Source organism: Populus alba, chromosome 15 (genome assembly GCF_005239225.2).
Source record: "Populus alba chromosome 15, ASM523922v2, whole genome shotgun sequence".
In the NCBI taxonomy this organism is placed as follows: Eukaryota; Viridiplantae; Streptophyta; class Magnoliopsida; order Malpighiales; family Salicaceae; genus Populus; species Populus alba.
The window spans coordinates 10,131,528-10,156,037 of record NC_133298.1 but is presented as its reverse complement, the minus strand read 5'-3'; the positions used below and the strand labels follow the sequence as shown (position 1 = coordinate 10,156,037).

Sequence of the window (24,510 nt, the reverse complement as noted above, 5' to 3'; positions counted from 1 at the left end):
GATAACATATTAACATAATATTTTTTTCATGTAGGAAATTTTTTTTTTTGAAATAATTTTTTAAATTTTATTATTTATAACACGTGTAATCTATATTGATATAGATTATTTCTTAATTTTTTTTTATGTAAAATATTAAAATTGTTAATATATTTTTTAAATTTTTTTATACTAATTAGAGTCAACTTATATAACCTATAATCTAATTTCTTAGCCGAATTAACCCGGGTTGATAAGTATGATGCTAGCGTTACTTTGCCGTGAAAACAAAGAGAGACAGAAAAGGGAGAGGGAATAATAAAAGAGAAAGGGATCGGTATTGGTGTTCTTCAATATCGCCCCATTGAAACCCGAAGGAAACCTTCTCACTTTATAATAATAATAATAATAATATAACTGAAAAAAGGAATTCAATTCCGCAGCCCACGAACACAAAAAAGAAAAACCAGAAAGAGAGAGAGCGAAGAAGATGAACTGGAGAAGAGTATTGAAATCAGTACAGGCACTAGCGGCACACTGTCTTCTTTTCTCTTTCACTCTCTTGCTCGTCCTCAAGCTTGATCACGTCGTCTCCTACTCTTGGTGGTCTGTTTTCTTCTTGTTCTTATCAGTTTTGTGCATGAATTGATGTATGGATTTTCGAATTGAAGATTTTTCTGTAATTGGTACTGTAGATTCTACGAATTTCACAAGTTTCTTTGGAGAATGCATACTTGAATTGCTTACATGGTATGTTTTGTGGGAAGTTGAATTTCCCAAGTCTTTTTTTTTCTCCATAAAAAATAAAAAGAACAACAACAGAAGCATTCAGCTTTGTTCTTACCAGTGGTGTATCCAACCATCTGGGGTAAATTGCTATTTTTCCAAGGTTCAAGTGGGAAAAGTAGAAACTTTATTTTACGCCTCCGAGTCCGACTGTGGCATCCATCATGGTGATTAACATAGAAAATCTCCAACTGATGGGGATATATTATCTTCTGTGGTTTTATTTTGTATTATTTACAAGGGGCCCCTTCTTTCTCTTTACTGTCTCGTGATTTTGAAAATACGATGCTTTTTTTTTTATTATTATTGTTATTATTATTGTCTATTGTTCTCGGAAGTCTCTATCATGACAGGGGGGTTTCTCGGTTCTGTTGGAATGGGTGCAAAACTTGAAATTGCTAGCAGTTGTTGAAGCAATGAAACAAAGAGGCGTTAGAAAATCTTTGCTAATCTAAAGCAGGTTTAATGGTTGGATGTCCAGATTTTGTGCTTTTATTCAGTTAAGTTGTAGTAAATTTAGTTGGTAAAGATGCGTGCTATGATATAAGGTAATGAAATGGAATGCCGTGGGTTGGGGAATGGGAGAATTTTCGTTTCTTAACGGTCTGCCCTTAATAAGGTTATCTATGGGTTCCTTTCCCCCCCCTTAAACATGCTTGTATCTCAAGTCTTTCCTACTATGCTGTGATTTAGATGCCTAGTATTTAATGCTTTGCTTGTTGAAGCCTGAAAAATGGATAATGTATATGTATTGGCTTCTATTTTCAGGTTAATTTTCTTCCCACTCTGGACATTCCATGTAGTTGTTGCTCGAGGAAGATTTTCATTACCTGCTCCATCAGTTCCTCGTAATCGCCATGTAATATTTCCTTCTTTTATTTTGTGTCCATGAGATTTAAAACAATCTTTATTTGTGGATATAAAGTGTTAAGATTTTCTTTCTTGGACAGTGGGCGCCGTGCCATGCAGTTGTGGCAACACCATTGCTTATTGCATTTGAACTGCTTCTTTGTATATATCTCGAAAGTGTTTATGGTATACACTAAACCCCTTCTACTATTCTTATGCTGTTGAGGATTAACAAGTGATAACAACCTTTTCAAGTCTCCTAGTTATTCTGTTTATCGTTTTATAATCATTTAAATGCTTGGACCTTCAAACTTTCTTAACACTTCTCTTGCAGTTTATCATATTGCTGCTGTAAACTTGAAGATTGTCTTTATTCCATTGTTGGCATTTGAAGTAATTATTCTAATTGACAATTTCAGGTATTTCCTTTGGCATATTAATCAGTCTCAGTAATTTACCTTACAGATACGCAGTTAACATCCCATACTATTTTTGCATACTGCATATTGGCACAGAGAACCTTTGTAACAGGCCATGCTTGTTCTCCCTTAACATGCTAGTTTTAAGTCATTTCCATGCTTAGTAAAAAATACTTTACTGTAGTGGTCACCTTTTAACTTTTCCTTAATTCTTATTGGATAGATAGAACGCCAATGGCTTAAATGAGCACAACTTGCCCTAAACTTGCCTTAATTGTTCTTTTTACACTAAATACATCTTCTGAAGGGTTCGACCTCTTTAGAATATGAAAAGATAATTATTCCAAATGATATATAAAGGATCACGTCCAAAATTTTCAACTAAATTTAAGTTCTGTTCACAATATGTTTGCCATCAATTTTCTACTGGCAATTGCTGTAACATCACTACTGTTTTTCCGAATTACACTTGACACTTCAGTTAGCCTCCCTTCCTCCTCCCATATCCAAGTTTTCTTCCCTATTGGTAATTACTATTGTATTCTGTACTATTGTTAACGGAGTTTCATTTGTTCTACAGAATGTGTAAGGCTCTTATGCCAGGAGAAGAAGAAAGCATTAGTGATGAAGCGATATGGGAAACATTGCCTGTAAGTTTGTCATTGTATTAACTTGGAGAGCTGTTCAAAGCATGCCAATGTCTAGTATTTTGTCTGTGGCTTGGAACTAATTTAGCAACGTGTAATGAATTTATGTATCCCTCCCTTGCTTGAAATTGTTAACAAACATAATAACTTCCTTAACAGAGAGTAGTTATTTGAAATTGTTAACAAACACGTTGATACAGTACAGTTGATACCTCAAGGACTCAATTAATTTGTTGAAAGTAAATAAAGTTTCATGGCTGTAATTTTTGCAGTATCTTGAAAATTATGATTTGTTGTTTCTGAGACACTCCAAAATGAGTATCCTGCTATAGACACTATTTTCATGCAGAAATGTCACATACCACATTTGCAAGATCATGCATTTTTTGATGTTACCTAAGATCCAGGTGCCATTATTACAAATCTGGCATTTTCAAGCTTGTTGGTTTTTAATTCATATGATGGTTTAGGTTGTATATGAATTTGTTCAAGGATTAATGAACTTCCATTCTACTTTTGTAGCACTTCTGGGTTGCAATTTCTATGGTTTTCTTTGTGGCTGCTACAGTCTTTACCCTTCTAAAGCTGGGCGGTAATCTTTCTCAACTTCACATGATTCTTAAATACAATTGCATTGGTGCATTCAAATTAATTAGGGAATTTTTTATCCAGCTATCTAGTTTCAATTCCAGAATCCGCATTTATAATTTCATCTTTTCAGATTGTCTTATTTACTTCTCAATTTTCTATTATTATTTGTTTTGAAAGTTCTCTTACATGGTTATTATTGTTATTATGCTTATGTGGAATGAGAATGGAGTAATTAGACATAAAAAATCTTTCTTTTTGTTCCATAAGTAATTGTGATTAGTTATTTAAAAGCTGTTGCCTGAGAAAACACAATCTAACTTCCTCTTGAACAGGCAAAGACTGCTGAATGAATTGGAGTTGGCAATTAGAGCTGTTGGGGTCACTAGGGTAATTTACGCTTTGTAGAGGAATTGAATGTTTAGTGTATGAAGGTTTTTGGGGAAGAGATGTGGAGCAGTGGGACTGTCTTAGATAAATTTTCAGATTCTAAAACTCTATTCTTAAAATGCTATAGTAATAACAAGATACATGATCCATTAGCTTGGATCCTTTTTATGTGCTCTGAAAGTTGTGTTACATCATGAAGTTTTTTTGTTTTTTTTCCTTCTCCCTCCCTCCCTCCCTCTCTCATGTAAAAAGATAATTTATCAGGTGAAAATGTCATTGGATCATCATTCATTATAAATTAGCATCCCAAATTAAGTTGCTAGATAGGGTTGAAGGTTCATTACAATGATTGGAATTTTATGGTGTATAGAATGCTGAGCATATAGACTAGCTGTTGTCCTTCGAAACTTATCTTAAAATCAACATTTTACACTGCTCCTGAAATACATGCTTTTACATTTCATTAAAATTGTGTTCTGCTGCGGATAACACATGCATTCCTCCCTTCATTGGATCCCAACACTTCCTTACTGACATCCCTTTTTTGTTCCCATTCTTGCTATACTGGGGATCGCTTTTCATAACAAATTTGCAATTGAATTAAGTGGCTTGACAGGGTGGAAGGTTCCTTTCAATGATATGAATTTTGTGGTTCTTCAAGAGTGCTAAATATATGGACAAGCACATTCAAACATAACTTAAAAATCAAAATTTTGCATTGCTCGTGAAATGCATATTTTTTTTCAGGTCTTTAATGGTGGTGGTCATTTGCTGGGCTACAGAATGTCAGTTATATAACAATATGTGACTACACTGTAGAGAGAAACTAAATTACTTATTTTCAATTTTCTGATTGATACTTTGGAGGTTGTGCACACATTCTTCGAGTAATGCTGTGATGTCTTTCTTAGTCTAGTATAATTTCACTTATAGGGGGGGGGGTCATTCCTGAGGAGTCCCTGAATAGTGGAAATTGATTTTCAAATTTCTTTTCCATGGACCACAATGTGAACTAAACTTGTCCTTTTGTATAATGTGGGTGATTCTATCTATACTGAATCTTTACATGTAACGGCTTATATCAAAACAATGACTGGTTTCTGGTTCTCTCTTAAAATATTGCAGGTGATGTGGGTGCACTTGGCTGGTGGGACTTGTTCATAAACTTTAGGTAAGATTGCATTGATTCTTTCTTTCTGATTACTGTTTTTCTGTACTGCTTCATAGTTCAGACATAATAAAGCTGGAGGTATGTTCAAGGTTTTAGTGCCACAACGAAATGATAAATCTAAACATTTTTTCTGCAGCATTGCTGAGTGCTTTGCCTTTCTTGTCTGTACTAAATGGTCTAATCCAGTGATCCATAGAAATTCTCAGACAAGAGAAGTTACTTCATCTTCAGAGGAGAATCAACAACAGGACAGAATGTGTGGTCTACAAGATATTGGTGGCCATATCATGAAAATTCCCTTAATTGGTTTCCAAGTTCTCCTTTGTATGCATTTAGAGGTACTTACATAATTGACTTTTATTCATGCCTGCTGGATGGGATTCGCTTATTAATAGATAATGGCTTTTTAATTCAGGGAACACCTGCTGGTGCCAGAAATATACCACTTCTGGTTCTTTTCTCTCCGCTTTTCCTGCTTCAAGGTGCTGGTGTATTATTTTCTGCTTCTAAGTTGGCAGAGAAGCTTGTTCTTTTGTTACGGAGTGAAGCTGGCACTGGAAGATATTTTACATTTTCCTCAAGAGCTCATGACTGCTTGGGGTTCTTGCACCATGGTTCCAGGTGATCACCAACTTTCCATCAGAAGCCTAACCTGTTAGGAAAGGTCATGATTCCACTGAGCCAGCGGAAGTATTTGATGTGGTATGATTACTAACAGAATAACCTTCTCTATCTCCCAATTTGTTTGATACAGGCTACTGGGATGGTGGTCAATTGATGAGGGAAGTCAAGAGGAACAGGCCCGATTGTACCACATGGGTGATGCCAGGTTAGTATATTATCTATTTCTATACATTTTATAATGGTTCATAAACTGCTAAATTATTTCTCTTTTTTGAGCACGTGTCATGTTGGATGACATATCCTTTGGTGAGGTCAAAGAAAGATATGGACATAAGAATAGGATTGAGATCATTGAAACTGTATTTTGCTTATTTCAATCTCGGAAACTGTAAACCTGTTTAAATTTGAATGGTGGACTGCAATATGAAAATTGTTTAGGAGAACTGCTAGATTTTTTTTAATGTTTAGAAGTATGGAGAATCATGAAATGAAAGTTGCATATGGTGGGGGAAAAAAAGCAATAGAAGTAGGAATGGCAACTTCCCTCGGGTACCAAGTGTCACTCAAAGCTATTGGGTCTGGTTTTTACACAGTTTGACCAGGGTCAAGCCAGGTGCAGGTGAAACCCAACTGGTTTTACTAGGGCTGGGTGCTGGAGTGGATGTGGATTCCACCTGACTCATCACCCAACTTGTACCCATTGCTTTATTTGTTTAGGATATGATTTAATGTGATTTCAAATAATGATTTTTTTCTTTTAAGGAATTGGGTTGGATACCTGGTGGGTACCTAATGAGTAGACAAAGCCCTCCGCTTGACTTGACCCGATCAGGTCAGGTGCGGAGTGAGTTATAGTTGTAGGTATTCTGGGTTGGGTGGATTGCCTTGACCTACCCATTCCTTAAATCGTAGTCAAGAGCTCTGTAAACCTAGATTCAATAGTATGTATGCAATTAATTTTACAGGTAGCATCGCTACTGCTTTACTTGTCTTTGTTGACACCAGATATCGTCAAATCCCAATTGATCAAGCATCCTCAATTTTTCTTTTTTGAATTTTCTCCACAAGTGTTATATTCTCTCCCCCTCCCTCTCCATTTCAGTGGGTTGCTTTGGTGCTTTAGCCGTTGAATTAAATCTTTTAAGTTTTTATAAAATTCATAAAAGGTTACAAATTGGTGCTCGTTTCTGATCTTTTTACATTTGGTTCATTGATGTGTAGTTATAATACTTTCTGTGGTTATCCTCCTGAGATAGTGAAGAAAATGCCTAAAAAGGATCTTGCTGAGGAGGTAATAAAGTCCTCATTGTTTTTCTTTGTATTCTATTTGTTGCAAATACAAGGTTGCACTTATATATATAAGCATACTCTCCCTATCTCTTTGTTTACTCTTGGATCCAACCATGGATTTTTATTGGCCAGTGCAAACATTGAGTTTGACCCTTTATACACCTTTGCTTTCTTGTTACATTTCAGGTATGGAGGCTTCAAGCAGCTCTTGGTGAGCAGACAGAAATCACCAAATACAGCCAGCAGGAGTTTGAAAGACTTCAAAATGTAATACCCCCATGCTTTGCTTATAGTTTCATAATCAAGGGACATGGTCTGAACACAGGAATACTATAATTTCTATTCTTTGGGAACCATCACTCATTTCTTTTTTAGGGCAGGACCCTTATTCTGTGATTTTGAACATTCTTAGTTCCATTACTTAGCTCTGCCTTGTGGATCAGTTGAATTCATGTTTTACCTAAGGGTTGAAAATTGTAATATGTAAATCTATGTCAATTTTTTAGGTTTATTGATGAACTAAAATGATTTCAAAATGGGTAAAAGCAGTAATTCTGAATTTTGGCATAATATTCTAGTGGACATTAGTTAGTCCTGAAATAAAAGTTGAAGAGGAGCCTGAAAGAAACATGTACTGTTCCTTAGTGCATGCAGGTATGTGTATTCTTGTAATTTGAGACAAATATAGAGAAGAATACATGGTTTATGTTTATAAATTAATCTCACCGAAGCATTTCTTATAGTTATTTAGAATATCAATGTTATGCTGAAGATGATGGCAATATTGAATGCATCAATTTAAGCACCCTGTTTTGAAAACTTTTGTTTTCCTAAACAGAATTCCTTTTGGTTTAACTGAAATAGACTATCTAAATGAAAGTTATTTTAATCTGGAACATGAAATTCTGTCTCCAGTTTGTCAATTGCATTATACTTGTTGGATTACAATAATACTGTCAAAACATTATACATACATGAAAAAAACATCTGTATCATGCGAAATTTTAGTGCCAAGGTCCAATTAGTTATTAAACAGAAGTATATCTCAGTGCACATAATATCTTGGAATTTAGATCTCCAATGAATATTTCTCAAGCGTAGATCTTCAAAGGAGCATCTGTGTATCAAAAACTATAATTGTCTGAAATAAAGTATGAAAAAGCTTCATGCATTGCCAAAGATCCTGGTGTCTGCTGTCTGTAAATTATGGGAGTTTGCTTGAGATAGTCTGTTACTTGAATTTGCATTAGTATGTTAGTCTGTTATGTGAGATATCTAAATGTTATTTTGTTGTACTGGTCAGGAAAAAGTTTTATGCAGGGTGTGCTTTGAGGGAGAGATCAGTGTGGTTCTGCTCCCGTGTAGACATCGTATCCTTTGCAGGTATGGTTTCTATCTTGATGTCTGCTAAAATATGAAGTTCATTTTTCTTCTCCCCTCCCTTACTGTAATGCTGATTGATTATTAAATGCATTGCAGCACCTGCTGTGAGAGGTGTAAAAAATGTCCAATTTGTCGTGTCTCTGTTGAGGAGCGCTTATCTGTATATGATGTTTAGCTTCCAGCGTTTTGTAATATGGATGATGAATTGGAGTGTGCAGATAACGTATAACAGCTTTAGCAGGGAAGTTCTTTTTACAGCTGACCAGAACTTTTACTTCTGTGCGTTCTGCTTGTTCAAATTAACATAATTGTGCATTAGGACATGTAGAGAACACGGATGCTAGCACCTTTCCTTTCCTTTTTCTTTTTCTTTTGTTTTTTTTTTCATGAAAAAAAATGTAAATAGTTTGTCTTTATTGGTGCTAGATGCTGAAAAGTATTTGCCGTGCCACATATATCCACTAAACATATAAGAGCTTATTTCTGTGTATATTTTCTTTTGGCAGTGGATGCTTGAAATACTCTTCTAAGTCGTAATGTAAATACTGTTTGGGTACTTTGATTTCATGGGCAAGATTTGCATGTGACCTTACTAGTGATAGTTTGAGAATCCGCATCATATTGATGGCACCTTTGACCTAGACTGCGAGAAGCAAGTAAAAAAAAGAAAATCTGCTTTCCTCTTTAGGGACGTCAGAAAATGAGAACACCCAACTATGCAAGTTTATTATACAAAACAGCCAAAGACGAGCCATCAGGCATTCTTCTAAGACCTGAAGTCTAGTCTTTAATTTACTCTACTGTCAAATTTAGAATTCGGTTTTGGAGCATTAAGCACAAGAGTGTGTTTTGTTTGATTAATCTGTACTATCAACTGCTGCTTGACATCTTTAGTGTTTGCATTAAACCAATTTGTTACCCAGTGTCCTTCATATTAATGCTAGAAGTCTATTAGAAATGTTTTTCTCATCAGGGACAGGGACATGACTTTTCTTTTTAAACAATGTGATGTACGCCCGTATGAAGGTTCACAACTTTTTCGTAGACTGAACTGTTTAGAAAGCCAGATAGTTGTAGAAAAATGCAGTATTATCGCTAACGCAGCACCCTCATAACATACAAACAAAATTCTGCTAGAAACAGGTTTTGCTAGATTTGATAGCAGAAGAATATATCAATAGATTTTCCGTCGCAAACATAAAAACACGAGAATGAAAGGGATATGTTCTCCCGAATATCATGCTGTAATAAATAAAGCTTCTGGTTTAGGATTTGGCATCATGGTGCCATTCTTGTTCGCAGGCTTGCTAACGAGTTTCGGATTGCTGATCATCTGTACGGCAAAATCATTGAAGCATTCATCAACGGTTCTAAATGGCAACTCTGGATAGAGCGAGCACACCTCAACATCATTTGGCTGATCCATGCTGTAGTTTATTTGGCAGCTATTTATGAAAATGTCGTGAGTAATGGCAGCAACTATGCTCTGTGGAATCTGCATCTCTGCATTCATGAAAACTGGCTGTGAAAACAACTGGGACATGCTTGATAAATGGATATTTGACTCTGGTTTTGCTCTTAAAATGATCTTTAAAAACAAGTTTAACCTAGAAGACAATACTGGCAGTCATATTTAAAACCAACCTCTAGCAGCAGCAAGTAGATCATCTTCTGTGATGGTGACCCTGGGCAGCTTGTATCCAAGCTTCTCTTCCCATAAAGAGGCAAGCTCATTAGTGCTTAGCAGATTGCTTGGAGGTCTAAAATGAACAGTTTTGTTGAGTGTTCGATTATCATCAATTGATTTTATTGTGAATTTTCCGATATCAGAACCGGCAACAAAATATGCTGTGATTACAAGTCCATGTTAATCATTCGAATCATATTCCTTGACAAAAATAAAATCAACAGAATATACAGCCGTTAGGATGCACCTTTAACTGTTCCGTCACCGTAGATTTGGAGCCGATCCAACGGTGGAGTAACATCAGCAGGGTGAGTGTTATCATGGTAAGGCCAGGCAGCTATGGAGTTGCAGCAAATGTAAGTGTAGGGAATCCCAGCTTCTTCAATGTAACGTCTAACTTGTCTCTTTTCTTTGTACATGGTAAGCCCTGGCTCCACTGGATCAGCTCTGTCTATGTCATGGCCAAACTCAGATGGCAAAAATCTCTGCGCGCAGACATTGTATTTCCTCATCAAAAAAGCATGTCCATCCTTGATTCTCTTATAATCATTTAAAGGTTGTGCTCTTCACCCCTCCCCTAAAGAAGAGGAAGAAGAAGAGAGGCTCAAATCTATGGCTTCCCAAACACGTTGGGATCACAGTTTGATAACGACGTTTGCGAGTTTCCATTAATTTCAGATGTCTGGGAATGCATATAAAAGGACACCCACAAGATATATAGACGACGGGCAATAGTGTTCGTTTGTTGGCACGTGTAACTTTGACAAGATCTGCCCATTGTAACTAGTCAAGTAACATACTCGAGAGTAACAGACATTAATTACCTTTACAGTACCAGCTGCCTTGATGGCATTAACAAGCTTGACTTGGTCTGCTATGCTTGCACCACCAACAGCTGATATCACATTTTCAATCTTGTGTTCTCTAATCACCTTCTCCATTACATCTTGATCTTTGATAGAGCCCTGATATCACAAACACCCGAGTCATATATATATATATATATATAAACACACACACACACACACACGAACATTAATTACACCTGCGGCTGTGTGTGCATTAAAATAAAGACCAAGTAAAAATAAAAAAAAAGGCCACAAGATATGCGTTGGTTACGTATATGGTGGTAGCTCCCCTGTCTTGGAGAGACTTGATGGTGGACGCCTTAGAAAGGGAAGCCAGTTCAGGCCGGATCAGAAGGTAAGTGGGGTGGCCACATTCGAGGCTAGCTTCGGCTATGAACCCGCCAATGAACCCCATTGAACCGATAACCATGACCCGGCTGCCTTCCCATGCATTTGGAGAATGACCATTCATGTTTTTCTTGGTAAAGATGTTTCTATTTCTTCCTTTTGTTTTTAATGCAATTCACTTGTATAATAAAAATAATAATATTAAACACCCTCTTATCCGGAATAGAGAATATATATATAGGGGGAGAGGGGTGGCTAAAATACCAAAAGACTGTCTAATGGGATATTCGCCAAAAGAGAGGCTGGTTCAAGTTATGTATGTATTGGTAAAGATTGGTAGGTGTAGTAGCTGGGCTTTGATGCATGTTTGTACCTCGACGGGCAGATGAGAACGTGAAGCTTTAGAAGAAACTAGTTCACAGCCAGCGCTATATTACCGGTTGAATCATAAAAATTTCAAATATAAAAGTCATGAACAACTATTTTACATTTTTATTAAGGTTAGCTGTACATGTCAATCTTGAAATTTTATATTTTGTTTTTTTTTTCTATAGTTTAAAATTCAGTAATATAAAAATTACTTTAATATTGACTAATTAACTTGGTATATTCAAAGAAAATTCAAGCGACCTGTAAAAAAATTTAAAGATAAAATTAAAAAAAAATAAAAAAATTAACAGAAAAAAAAACTTTTGACCTAACATCTTATGACTAAGAATTTAAAATTAAATAACATGATCCAGTCGACTTGGTTGGTCTAAAAACAACCCGATTAATCGGTAAAAAAAAAATATGAGGATGAATTTGAGAAAAAAATAATGAAATTAATAAAAAAAAATTCTCAACTCGGCTCTTAGCCTTGATCAAGTTTAAAATTAAACTGTGTATGAGTTGGTTTGATGTGAGTCAGTCAACTTGGTTTGTCAAAAAACAACCCAGCTAACTGGTAAAAAAAATATAAGGATAAAATTGAGAAAAAAGTTGAATTGATTGGAGAGAAAAAAATTCAAACGTACTCCGATATTAAAAAAATAGTTTTTTTTTATTTGATGTTAGTACAATTAGGTTTTTACCCGATAAGATAAGGATTTCTTTACTGATAAGGACTTTTTTCAAACCATAAATAGACCAAAAATTAAAAAATGCAACAAGGATCTTAGTTTTTATTAGACAATAAAAATAATGCAGCTTACCTTATATATGATGTATTTGGGGTATTAATACCTTTTCTTTACACAACCAGTTTTCATACCTGATTTTTAAGACCAGTTAGGATTTTTAGTGATAAAAATATAAGGTAACAACTTTCATTTTATATTTACAAAGGTAGACACAGAAAAATCTTTTATTTGGAAATAACGTCCCAGCCTAATAAAAAAATGTTTGATGAGTTGAACTAAAATAGTACTTCTAAGGACGAAATAATTAAGTTTTGCAGTCCACTGCAAATTGGAAATAAAGGGTCCCAGAGAACAAAAAAGTTACTGCGCGTACAAAACAACTTGATAATTAAGTTTTGCAATCTATGAACCTTCAAGAGCAAAAACAAAAGGTATTCTTGGTTGAAAAGCTTTTACATAAATTTATGAGTTGATACCATTGTTTGTTTTGGTATCGCAAATCAAGATAAATTAAATGGCTCGGCTGCTTTTCTTGCCTCTTACTTGACAATATCATACAATTTTGCACAATTGTTCTCCCTTCATTTAAATATGGTATACTCATAGAATTACATTAGCTAACTTTATTAGCTAAGTCCATAAAAAAACAAATTTATAAAACAAAATGTGTCATTTAGTGATTTCAAAATCCCGAAAGAAAAGATTTCAAATTTAAGAAGGGATTTCGTTTTCATTCTCAAACCTCATGTTATAAAAGATAAATGTGGAAAACATCTCCTATTGTGTATATATCCATCTTTATTCTATTACATGGTATTAGAGCCACAAAGCTCCAACAAGCAATCAAAATCCATGGCCTTATTTGTAAAACTGTATAGAAATAATATGTACAAAAAAGAAATATGAACCTGAGAGAAGAAAAAAAAAGTATTCTAATTGAAAAGAATTCTCTTTTCTTTATTATTTATTAGCCTTTTTCTACAAGATATTGTATATATATATACAGAATTTTTAATAAAAATTTACAACTGGTATAACCAACTTTAATCTTTTAGTAATGAACTCTAACTAACTCTAACTACTAACTACTCTCTAATTAGATACAAACTTTAACTCTAATTTATCGATCTCATTCTGCATATTTCAACATCCCCCCTCAAGATAAGAATGAATATTTATCATTCCCACCTTGCTACGATGATGATGAAAATTAAGACAACCGAGAGTTTTGGCGAGAATATCAACCAATTGAAACCTGGAAGGAAGATGGATGATTTTGATCAAACCCTTTTGCAATTTCTCCTTAACTAGATGACAATCTAGTTGTATATGTTTAGTTCTTTCATGGTGTATTGGATTGGAAGTAATTTCTGAAGCAGGTTTGATATTAGTATATAACAATGCAGCCTGAGAATCTGTTACTTTGAAATCAACCAACAAATAAACTAACAATTGAAGCTCACATGTGGTAGTTGATAAAGCTCTATATTCAGCTTCTATTGAGGGTCTACTGACAACAAGTTGCTTTTTTGATTTCCAAGATACTAGATAATTGACACGACCAAGATATTGATGTCTTCTTCTAAGTGCAGGAGTGTCGAAGTAATAAATAACCCAGCAAGACCGGAGTCGAACCGCAAGAAGGTGAACTATATAAATTATAAATAACAACAGCAACAACAACAACAACAATAATACTAGCAGTAGTAGTAGTAGTAGTAGTGGTAGTAGTAAAGAGGACTTTGAGATGTAAGATTAATGTGAGGATTAAACAATGATAAAAACAAATGTCAAGGTTAGAGGATCCACTGATGGTACTTCAAATAAGTGTAGTATAAACTCTTATTATTCAATTATAAACCACACACAAAGGAGGTTTCAATCAGATTATAAATTGTTAACATGATTACATTAATTATCTTATTCGAGTAATGCCAATACTTGTAAATATTATCAGGTATTCATGGTGTTAACTTATGTTAACAACAAATCAAGTTCTTTTTATAGCACAAGTGTCTGTCATACCACACAGTTGGGCTATGAAAGTGCCAAGTATTTATTATACTACGGGTTGTTCAACACAAATATAAATTAACCATTTAACAAGCAAGATATTAAGAGTAAGTAAAATAATAAATATAAAAAATGTTAGTATCAAACATTAAAGTCTATGTTGAGTTTATACTATACTTATTCTTACACCATTAGTGTAACCTTTTCATCTTGAGATAATAAATTTAGCTAAACATAATGAAAGAAAGAAACATAAATAAACAATATAAGAACATAATTATGGAAAGGAAATGAAAAACATAAACAAGAGATTAATATAACATAAAATAAAATTTAAACATTACAAAAATATAAAGAAAAAGAGTAAGAGCATGATCTTGATCTGAACACCAAGATGCCTAAATGCATGGTAAATGCCTCCTTTTATATGCTAAAATTTAGAATTATTGATTTGATGAATAATTGTTAAGTGAGTGACCACATCTTGACTTGGTGACAATCTTTATCTTCTTCTTTGAACAAAACGTCATTGTTAACATCAAAATTTGAACCACCTTTACTCATGAAAGTTCTAGAAAATTGTCTCAGCTTTCCAGGAAAAAACAAATTGAGGTCATTTGGACTTCTAGAACTTGAGATATGATCTGAACACTGAAAAATGTTTGGCTTGCAAGATAGATTCAGACTTCTTCATTATTGCTATAATTTGGACTTGAAAACAGCTTTTTTAAATCTTGGGCTCCACATAAAAGTTTTAGGCATATGTCTTATCTTTCCATCCATATAAAGTAAACCTAAATACGAGATCTACAACTCCAGATATGACCCAATTACCAAAAAGTGTTCCAGTTTGGACTACACCAACATCTATTTTCTAAGTTTAGCCCTCTCTTTATCCTTTCAATTTCAGTACTTAAACTCATCAATCAATCCTTTTATTTATGTGATAAGCATGCATTTAAGATGGACATTTACCATATATTAAGGTATTTTATACTATCAAACTTGTTATTATAAAACATGTTTTTTAGTTAAGGAGTTATTGATACTTTAAGTGCAAAATGATGATATAAAACCTTGATAAAAATGCACTTTTAAGTACTAATCAATAATCCCTAAGAAAAACTAAAAACCAGTGACACTCCTCCTAGTATCAATGCAACCACCCCAATCACTATCAGAATATACCTTTAAATGTAAATCAGAATCAACTTTGAGAAATAAGCCTCGACTAGGGGTTGCCTTAAGATATCAAAGGACTTTCTTTGCAGCTTGTAAATGCATTATATGAGGATTAAACATAAACTGGCTAAGACCTTAGACTGTATATGATAAATCCGGTCGTGTGATTGTGAGATAAAGAAGTATGTCAATAAATCTTCGATAGAATGCAGGATCAGATAATAAAGGACTAGGATCATTAGTAGTGAGTTTCAAATTTGATTTAATAGGAAAGCTAATGAGTTTAGAACTAGAAAAACCATTGTCTTCCAAGACATCCAAAGCATACTTTCTTTGGCAAAGAACAATACCTTTAGTAGATCTGGCTACTTTAATGCCTAAAAAGTATTTCAACTCACCCAAATCGTTTATAGTAAAAGATTCATGAAGAAACCTTTTCATAATAGTTATTTAAGTAAGATCATTTGAAGTTATGACAACATCATCAACATATATTAACAATGCTATAAAGCTGGTAGATGTTTGTCTGATGAAAAGACTGGAATCTGACTTTGCTTGACTGAAACCAAAATGTAGTAAATATAAAGACAACTTGGAGAACCATTGTCTAGAAGCCTGTTTCAGACCATATAAGCTCGTTTTGAGTTTACAAACTTAAGAGTCCTTTGAAATAGAAGAACTTAGTGGAGATTGCATATAAACCTCCTTATTTAAGTCTCTATGCAAGAATGCATTATGTTCAATGATGATGTTTGATTCAATTTTTCATGTGATATAGGAGATATAAAATCTTTATTTAATTATCAATTAATGCTTTTCTTAATTGATAATTAATAGGTCAGTATAATCTTAATATTGTAATAAAAATATTTCATACTAAATGAAGGTATATAGATATATAGTTAAACATAAAGTAGAGCATGCAATTAGCATATAATTAAATTGTTAACTAGGCTTAACAAGTTGCACATATCATATGTGTGTTTTTAAAGTCATCACAATACACTATAAACTAAAAGGAATAGATCTTTTCCTATTTATTTGAATAGTAAAATAAAAAATACCAAATTGAGGTTTTTTTGCATAAAAATTACATTTTAGTCCTTGGATTTTTAGAAATCTTCATGTTTAGTCCATATAGTTTGTAATCTTTATGTTTCGATCCTAAACTTCATTTTCCTTATGTTTGAATCCTTGATAGTTAGGAGAAAAGAGAGAAATTTTTCATAAAAGTTGAGGAGAGAGAATGTTTTGGTCAACCACTTTCTATTTGTAAAAACAAACATCTTGGTACTAATGAGTTCATCTTAAAGAAAGGAGTTTGATGGAGGTAGTTTGATCCTTTAATTATTTTGAGAAAAGCATATCAAAAACCGTAAAGTTTGTTTAAATTCGGTTTTATCTTGAGTTTTTAGAATGCTTATCGGGTGTTTTAGGGTTTCTAAATAAGGTTATTGAAGTTCATATGATGTATTCGAGGTGTTTATCTAAAAACAATGAGTTCAAGTTTGGATTTTAGAATCCAAAATACCCCTGTTTTGATTTTTCAACAAACAAAAATAGTTTTTAAAATCCAAAAATATTTTTAGCAATTGAGAGATTTTGTAAACACCCAAACAAAACCATAAGAACATGGGCTTGTAAACCCATTTATATCTTGTTCGACTTAATAATCCCAAATAAAACCCTAATATATTTTTTTTATCAAGATTTTCACTTTTAATTCCTAACACCTCTACAAATCTCTTTTTACTCAATTTTCTTCTTCTTCTTCTTCTTCTTCTTTGTTTTTGATCTTCCTTCATCTTTGAATATTTCAATCTACCTCTCTAATAAATCTTTGGTACTTGGCTTATCTTAGTTGAGTTGCTTAAAAAGCTTCCTTCTCTCTTGGCCAAGCCACTTCTTCGTATCTCCTTCATCTGTCTTATTCTTTCCTTTATCAACCTAAAAGTAAAAGGAAGATTAGCCCCTGACTCTTCTCTAAAAGTTTATTGAATTATATTGACAATAATGAAATTGTTACAGGTCAAAAACCTAGTTTTTTCTAAAGAAATCTATCAATAGTTTGGATCAAATTTGGACAAGGTTTCATAAGGTTGACCAGGTTGTGAGTCAACCTAGATTTTTGACCAGATCAAACCGAGTCTATTCCACCACCAATTTATTCTTTAACCTAGACTAGTCTAGGATCCAATTTAGCCAAGTCAATTCGGGTTTTGAAACTATACAACCAAGGTGACCCTAATTATTTATAGAGGACGACACAATGTTTGCTCTAACAAACGATATGTCATTTGCTTAGATTAAAAAAGAAGAAGAAAAAGAAGCCTGGATGTACAAGCCTAATCTTCTAGACCTAAACATACCTATACTTTTTTCAATAGGTTAGACACGTGGGCTTGATATTCTAAGCCCACAAGCACTTGGCTTTTTTTAATTGGCCAAGTATGCAGGTCTAGCTTCATTCTTTTGGTGCTTTTTTTTTTAATTTTTTTAATTATTTATTTATTATAGTAAAATACTCTTTAATTAAAATCATTAAGGTTATATTTGGGGAATTATCTGATTTTGCCATAAATTTGAATTAAGATAAGAGTTTTTATATTAATAATAACAATTAACTTTTTGTCATTTTCATTCAGTTTTCTCATATTAAATATTCTTTTAGTTATGCCATATGGTTGCAGTCAATTTATAAAAATATCTATTTTTATTCTTTTATTAAAAATTTATTTTCAAATCATAATGATTTTTTTTAAAAAAAAAACATGTTTCGAATAAAAAAATAAAATGTTTTTGTTGAAAAAAAGAAGAAGAAATGCAAGAATAAGGAATAAGAATTGAGATTAAAAAAAATGCATATTTTTTTTCTTAATTTAAAATTTCAAGATTCTTATGAATATTTATTTATTTTAATTGGCTTTATTTAGTTTTTCAGAAAAGAATCATGATGCTACTAATAAAGAAGATTTTTTTTCCAAAATGGAAAAGAAATGCATATATAAGAAATAATATATATTTTTTACTTCAAGGATACATTTTTTTTATATATATAGAATTATCATTTGTTTTATTACAAATATTTATTTTAGTTATGATAGAATTTTAAAAAATAAAAAATAAAAAAATTCCCATCCTTATTATATATGACTATTTAAAATTATTTTTAACTCACTTAAAAATTAAGCATCAATCGCATCACGCATAGTCACTTAGTGAATAAATTTAATGAATTTGTTTAAAATATACGTACATGAAGGAATTTCACACACACACAAACATATACTGAAGCCTTCTATTAACTCTATTTTACTTTCTAATATGAGCGCTTGTAATCTCTATTTTATTAATAATTATGTTTGTTATAATTGTCATTTGACAATAAATACAATTAAATATAGTCTTGTTGACGAGCCCTTCATTGTTGGCAAACCTTTCAAAATAGGTACAATGGGTTTTACCAATAATTTGTCCTTATATTCTTCATTTTTTTTTTTATTCTCTTTACCACTAATTGTAAAGGTGGTGAAGGTGGACTAATTGTGCTTGTGAATAAAGAAGGAAAAGGAGAGAAAAGAAATATGCTTAAAAGATGATAAAATATATTTATTTTATTCATATGAAAGAGGGCGCTGACGAGAACTTGATGAACAGGTGGAAACCATTGCTTCTAATTAGCTACAGAGATGAAATGAGAGACTTCCATTATGCTGCATGCATTTTGCTGTGATGGGGATGCATCCATTAAAGAGAAAAAGAAGAAAGAAGCTGACAAAATTGCATGTCACACGTACCATATATATAGTGTTCTCCACTTTTTTCATTTCCACGTGTTAGTGTGTTTGGTTGGTCTTAGCAATCAGTCCCCGTCCCGCCACCTAACCCCAATCACGTGATTCCAAATGTTAGTTCTGCCTAGTGTAGGCTTGCCAGTGAAGGGTCAAAACACTTGAATGCGAATACCAAGAACCAACAGCCATAAGGGATTCGAGGTGCTCCGCTGCTAAACTTCAAACCACAAAAGTAACGCGTGATGTTTTATTTTTTTAGATTTTTTTTAATATTCATATTAACTAATCAAAGAAATAGAAAGAGGAATAAGAAAGAAAAGGAAAGGAAGCGCAAATGAGAAGAGAAAGTAGAGAATAGGAGAAAGATAGAAAAGAAGATTAGTACAGTAACATCTCTAAGTCTCTCTATCTCTCCCAATCACAACGCCATCATCTACAGCCGCGTTCTGCCACTGCCACCACCAGTAGCACTGCCATGAGGCACCGCCCAGTCTGTTTTCCCCTGCCCCTCTCCTCTTCCCTTTTCTTCTTTTGCTCCTGTTTAGCAAAGTGAATAGTGAAAAGTAAATAAATTTACTCTCCACTGTATACTGGGCCAGGCAACATTGGCTTAGGCCGAAATGGATAAGCCGAGTCCGGCCCAAGGAAAAACAAAATCCAAAAAATTTTTTTTTGAAAAAATTTGTGATTTTTCCATGTGTTTTTTTATCAATTTTATTTAATATTAGTTTATATTTTTATATCATAAAGATATAATTTCAGCATTAAAATACTCGATTTTCGTCAAAACATTGCAAAACATTATAAACAAAAAAAATTTCTTGTTTTTATACATATAGCTAAGTCTCTCAAAGAAAAAAAAAATCGTATCGTATTTTCATACAACAAAAAATCAAAAAATATATGTTTTAGCATTCATTTTGGCTTTAATAACTAGTTTATTAAAACCATGAGAACTAAGCCAATATTTCAAAAAATACCAAAAAAATTTTTTGTTTTCTTTTCGTATCTAGGAATAGGAATTTATACATAAAACATATTCTCGATATTAAAAAGGTAGTTCTTTTTTTTTATTATTATTATTAACGTTGTTGTTACCCATTTTTGGGTTCCCACAAAAATAAATGAGAAAATACAAAAAAGATATATAAAAAAAGAAATCCAAAAAATAATAGGAGCGAGAAAAAGGATGCTGAAATGTAAAAAAAAAAAGCCAAAATTGGTTGAGGTTCAAAAAAATACAAAAGGTTGAAATTTAATAGTATATTTTTGACTGATGAGAGCCCTGTTGACAAAAAAAATTCAAGTTGAGGAAGAAAATTCCAAAATCAGATGTTTATAGACTCAATTAAATTTCATCTAAGGTTTAATTAAATTTATGGAGAGTTGGATTGCAAGAAAAATTGATTTTTAAGTCAATTTAGGTTTTTATTGGAAGAAATTAAAGTTATGAGGTCCAATTATAATTTTTAAGAGTTGATTTGTTCAAATCAAGGGCTTAATTGTATAATTATTGAAGTTTGATGGCCAATTAGGGATTTAATTGAAACAATCAGAAACCAAGGACCAAACCGTAAAAGGTGTTAAAATAAAGAGATCCAATTACAATATTTCTGGGGGGCTTGATTATAAAATTGCAAAAAATTCAATGACCAAATCAGAAGTATCTATTTGAATTTTGAAACGGCACCGTTTCGTGGACGCTATTCATTATCTCTTCCATGCAGCCATTTTTCAGCACTAAAGGCTGAGGCATTTTTTGCAGCATGGCGTTCGTTATGGAGCATGCTTTAAGGCTTGATCCCTCTACATGCAGATTACAAGTCGTCCATTACCAGTACAAGGTTGTCTCTGACCTATAAAAGCAGGAAAAGAAGACCGAAAAGGGGAGAGAAAAAACGAGGAGGAGGGAGTGAGAAAAAACACAGAGGAGAGGGAGGGCAGAAACACAACAAAAAAAAAGAACGAGACGGTGATGAGAACAAGAGAGGAGAAAGAAGAAGAGTAAGGGAGAGTAGGGGTAGAAAGAAAACAAGGAGAACAGAAAAGGGGAGAACGAGACAACAAAGAAAAAACAGAGAGGTGACATCGACGAGAGAGGAAAGAAAAAAAAGCATAAGGAAGAGAAAATAGAGGGAGGAAGAGCATAAGAAACTAAAAAAAAACAGAAGAGCAAAAGGAAGAGAGAAGGAGAGTCTGCACGGTGAAGCAGAGGACACAACACCACCGCCGTCTTCACCTCTCCATAACCAGGTATGTGCATTTCCCTTCTCAGTCCCTGCAACAAAAATGATGTGTGTTAGTAAGTAAGAAAAACATAAAGAAAATGTGAGGGAGCCAATACATGAAATCAACAGCTCCAGTTGCAACGCCCTGTTCTTGCCATCTACAAGGAGGATGAACAGTGAGAAGCTAATTTAATTACATTCGTAATATTTATGCATTTGTAAAATATTACGCGTGCATGGATGGATGTTAGGTCACTGGCTTGAGCGAGTGACCAAGCTGGGCTGGCCAGGTCCAGCCCAGCCACATGGGGTGGCTGTGTCCAGCCCAGCTATAAGAGCCGGGTTGGGCTCAGCCTAAAAAAAAGAAACAAAGAAAGAAAATTTTGTTCAAAAATTATTTCAAATAAATCCATAATTTTTCGTAAATTTGTTATTGCATTTTGATCAATATTGGTTTGTATTTTTATACTGTAAAGATACAAATACAGTATTAAAACACCCGATTTTTGTTAAAACATATAAAAATAAAAAAAATATTTTGTTTTCATGCACACAGCCAAGTCTCTCTAAAATAAAAAATGAAAAAAATAATCATATTGTATCTTCATAAAACGAAAAAGTTTTAGCATGTATTTTGGCTTTAATAACTAATTTATTAAAGTCACGAGAACTGGCCAATATTTCAAAAAAATTTTAAAAATTTATTTTGTTTTCTTTTAATATCTGGGGTTATAACCTTATATGTAAGACGTATTTCGGATATTAAATTCTTTTGTTGGCGTTAGAACGGTTATTTTTACTCGATAAGACAACAACCTCTTTACCGAGAAGAACATTTCTTAAACCATAGACGGACCGACAACTAGAAAACATGACAAGACCTTAGATTTTATCAAACAATAAAACAATGCAGCCTACCTTAGGTAGGGTGTATTTGAGGTGCTAATACCTTTACTTTACGCAACAAGTCCCCGTACCCGATTTGTGAGACCAGTTAGGGTTCCTAGTAACCAAAATACTAGGTGACGACTCCCATTCCAATTTTTTCACTAATAAAAGACAAGAATTCCTTGTCTCCCAACATTTGCCGCATTAGATACATTGATTTTGAGAGTGGATGTTTTCGTTGTGATGCCGCCCATGTGCGATAAACGTTAGAACGATTAGGTTTTACCCGATAAGATAAGGATCTCCTTACTAAGGAAGACTTTTCTTAAACCTTAAATAGATCAACAATTAGAAAACACGACCATACCTTAGCTTTTATCTAACAATCAAACAATGCATCTTACCTTATGTAGGGCGTATTTTGGGTGTTAATACCTTTTCTTTATACAACCAGTCTTCGTGCCCGATCTTTGAGACCAATTAGGCTTTCTAGTGACTAAAATACTAGGTGGTGACTTTTATTCTTACTTTTCACGGATAAAAGACAAGCATTTCTTGTCTTCCCTATTTTCCCGATTACCCACATGCGAGAGTGGACACAATCACCGCAACGCAACACACGTGAGACAGAATAACAACTTTACTGGGATCTTATGGACCAAACATTGTTTTTGTCTGATTTTTATGTTTTATTGTTTGGTTTTGTGTGTTTATTATTAACATCCATTTCCTTTTGTTATTTGCTTATACATTTTGAATTCTGTACATATTTGTTCATGCATTGTATAGACTTGTCTCACGTTGATTGGGGATTTGTATAGACTTGTTCATGCATTATTTTTCAAGCATACATAAGCTTCTAAGTTAGGTTGAAGATTAACGATTTACCTTATGACTATTGGTCAGGGTTCAGATACATGAAACACCCAATTCATAATTGAGTGTCTGCTTGGTAATGGTAGACATACATGCCTTAACCATTTCTCGCAATGCTCTTATATTGTCTTTACAAAGATTGTCACTAGGAAGATATGAGTCCCTTGAGACCAGGTAGAAAACCTACCTATGTTCACTTAATGAATAGAAGATGTCCTGAGGTTGTATGTGCTACCTTTATTTTGCATTAAGGCAAGCCTTTCTTGAAGCATCTTAAACTTAAAACTTGTGGGTGACACAATGGCCGTTATTCACGAAATTTTTGTTGTAGAGTTTGAACAAGAATTAAAATTATTATTTCATCATACAAGAGTTACGACCATAACCATATATCACCCTTTGAAGGGCAAGTTCATTGTATAGAAACATGCTGATACATTAAATATGTATTCTCGTAGTTTGAAATAAAGGTCCTCCAATTCTGTTTTCCTTTCCAAAGTAAAGAGTTACCGACATTTGACAATGTCAGGAAGGATTTGCTCAAGCCTCCAATCTAGAAACATAGCTTGTGGTAATAGGATTCTCCACTCTACCATGGACTTAGTTGTTGACCTATGCCAAGATGTCATCTATAAAGTTTTGACACGCTCATCAATGGAAACTATGAGGAAATGTAGGCTTCTTTTTAAGGAGTACAACAAATTAACTTATGAATGCCTTTTCACAAAGCTACATAGCCAGAGAACTAATATTGTCTCAAGTTTCCTTATCCAAAGCATGATCAAGAACGAATATTAGGTTTCCTTTGTTTTAATTGACGCTTTGAAGCTCCATACTAAAATACCCTTTTATTTTTTTCCCGGACACGTAGGGATTGTGTCATCAACAAATCAAGGAGTTCAACTTTGTCGTGCACATAATAAACCTTGTTATTATGTGTGTAACCCTTCTATCTAGCAATGACAAAAGATCTCGAATCCAAAAACACGATATAATACTATAGAATTTAGCTTAATGATTGAAAGGTCAAAGCCTTTACGATAAAAGATTGTCGCGAAGCCCAAGTTTCGCTCACATAAAGAATTCTATATGTACCACTGCATTAGAGTTGAGTTGTTTGAATTAGCAACTTGGAAATGGAAGTTTTTAGATGAAGTGAAGTTACCTCATAAAGAGTTCCTTCCTCTTATGACAAAAGTATCCGTGAATGGCTCACTTCATGGGCTCACTTGGAAAAAAGTTTATTTGCATTTAATGTGAAAAGGGAGAGTCAATGTTTGTTTCCACTTCCCCTATTAGCCTCTAAGGATAGTGATAACAAAGATATGAACCTTGTTAAATACAAAGGAAAGCTTGCCATGACCTACATAGACAGGGAGAGCAATTTCATAGAACTATG

At 33.5% G+C, this 24,510-nt stretch overlaps 2 protein-coding genes across 2 annotated transcripts; one reads left to right on the top strand and one right to left on the bottom strand.

The window, feature by feature from the left end:
- The first annotated feature begins 246 nt into the window (after positions 1-246).
- Positions 247-8,616, top strand: LOC118037318 (uncharacterized). Its single transcript, XM_035043259.2, has 14 exons — positions 247-585; positions 1,534-1,624; positions 1,716-1,800; positions 1,949-2,033; positions 2,614-2,683; positions 3,203-3,272; positions 4,784-4,829; positions 4,966-5,167; positions 5,245-5,450; positions 5,584-5,658; positions 6,675-6,744; positions 6,930-7,010; positions 8,047-8,126; positions 8,223-8,616. Exons 1-14 carry the CDS (start codon positions 470-472, stop codon positions 8,299-8,301), a joined length of 1,356 nt encoding a protein of 451 aa, XP_034899150.1. The 5' UTR covers positions 247-469; the 3' UTR covers positions 8,302-8,616.
- A 581-nt stretch (positions 8,617-9,197) lies between these two features.
- LOC118037319 (leucoanthocyanidin reductase) lies at positions 9,198-11,271 on the bottom strand. Its single transcript, XM_035043260.2, has 5 exons — positions 10,933-11,271; positions 10,638-10,778; positions 10,061-10,298; positions 9,771-9,974; positions 9,198-9,629 (listed from the first exon to the last, which is right to left on the bottom strand). Exons 1-5 carry the CDS (start codon positions 11,131-11,133, stop codon positions 9,364-9,366), a joined length of 1,050 nt encoding a protein of 349 aa, XP_034899151.1. The 5' UTR covers positions 11,134-11,271; the 3' UTR covers positions 9,198-9,363.
- Between the last annotated feature and the right edge of the window lie 13,239 nt (positions 11,272-24,510).